Below are 1,550 nucleotides of genomic sequence, written 5' to 3'. Positions count from 1 at the left end.
AAAGAGTAAATCTACCTTTCCAAGGATGGAAAATTTATTCAGATAATGCTTGAGAATTCATGTATGTCACAACACGGTAAGAAAAGGTAGAAATCTCACTGTTCCTCATCTCTCCCCTACTGCTTAACCACTCCAGACATTGTATTGTATTGCTGTCATTACCATTTCTGCTCAGTGGAGGCCCCAGGCACTAATCCCACAGGCAACTGCATGGTATCCTAAGAACACACAACTTTTCCATTAAAAAGCTGTAGTTTCTGTCTCTCTGGCTATACTGGTGATTCTCCGGTAATTTCAATACTTTAAAAGGCTGCAGCAGCATGCAAAAGAATTTCATTTCTTTAAAAAAAAAAGTTAAGAAAGGTCTCCAGGAGATGGTGAGTTTTATTTTGCCTTGACTGAATAGAGGTTTGATTTGCTCTCGAATGTTCCAGGGTGGAGAAAGACTAGGAGAAAGCACAGGATGTAGAGGTCTATTCAGTGTAGTCTTCTCCCTCGTTTTCATCTTCACCATCCATGGAGAGAGCAGCGTACTTGCTTGCAGAACTGAACTTCTATAAAAGATGAGAGTGACAAAATAATGAAGGTCTTGGGTTGCCCTGTCAAAAACTGTACAAAGAGCGGGGTGTGGTGGTGCACATCTAACATGCCAGCACCTGCAAGGCTGAGGCAGGTCATCAGGAGTGTTCAAGACCAGCTTGGGCTATACAGCAAGACCCTGCCTCAACCACCCCCACACCAACGAATAATGAGACTAAAGCAGGGATGATAGCTCAGTCAATGCCCATGTGCTGCTCAGTGTTTTCCAGAGTATCGGGGGAGGGTCAGCCATGGTACTTTTTACTTTGCAGAAGAGTAAGAGCGAAGAAAGGCGGCACTGAGGAAAGAACCTAATCTAAACTTCCTCCATTAGTTTGAAGAAATATCTACACCTCATTTTCAGCCATTCTGCAGTCCCAAATGTAAAGGGGAGTCCAATGGCAAGAGTGAACAAGAGAAGGTAGGCCCTTAACACTCACAGAGGCTGGATTTTCCTCGGGTTTCTTTGGCTCAGGTGCAGATCTAGAGTCTTGATCCTTTTTGCCATCTTTCCTGCAGATTTAAACATAAAACCACATCTTTGGATGGGCTTGTGCAATGCACACAGGCACAGGTGCACTTCTAGGGTACCTCCCTGCAGTCACCAGTCTGTTCTCCGCATTTTGCTATTTTCACATTCTCCAAATGAACTATCTATATGTGCTGACTTCAGTTTTTTTACAGTAAAAGATCTGGTGGTGGTTGGAGAACCAAAAAGTTCCTAATTTCTAACATCATATAAAAGACTTACAAATAAAGAATCCATGCATACCTACCTATCTGACTCCTTCCAATGGTCTTTGTTCCCCCCATCTCCTGGACCACGGCTGGGGTTCCCAGTTTGGCCTTTCTGGCTACTCACCCCATTATTTTCATCTGCTTGGGCAGAAATGCAAAAACAAAGAAAAATGAAAATGATCAATTTGTATGTTTCAGATGCACTTCAAACTAAGTAATACTGGATCTAAATG

The 1,550-nt window shown here is 42.8% G+C and overlaps 1 protein-coding gene across 1 annotated transcript in view; it reads right to left on the bottom strand.

Moving 5' to 3' along the window:
- Nucleotides 1-12: 12 nt before the first annotated feature.
- Nucleotides 13-1,550, bottom strand: part of Eif4b (eukaryotic translation initiation factor 4B) — a 37,622-nt gene continuing 36,084 nt past the window's right edge. The window contains exons 13-15 of the mRNA XM_004638004.2: nt 1,356-1,455; nt 1,020-1,092; nt 13-554 (exon numbers count right to left, since the gene is read on the bottom strand). Of these exons, the coding sequence (XP_004638061.1) occupies nt 474-554; nt 1,020-1,092; nt 1,356-1,455 (254 nt within the window). The 3' untranslated portion in view covers nt 13-473. The remainder of the gene's footprint in view (nt 555-1,019; nt 1,093-1,355; nt 1,456-1,550) is intronic.

This window comes from Octodon degus, unplaced genomic scaffold, assembly GCF_000260255.1.
Source record: "Octodon degus isolate 3935 unplaced genomic scaffold, OctDeg1.0 scaffold00093, whole genome shotgun sequence".
Classification (NCBI taxonomy): domain Eukaryota; kingdom Metazoa; phylum Chordata; class Mammalia; order Rodentia; family Octodontidae; genus Octodon; species Octodon degus.
The sequence above is the reverse complement of the archived record's forward strand: the minus strand, read 5'-3'. Positions and strand labels throughout refer to the sequence as shown.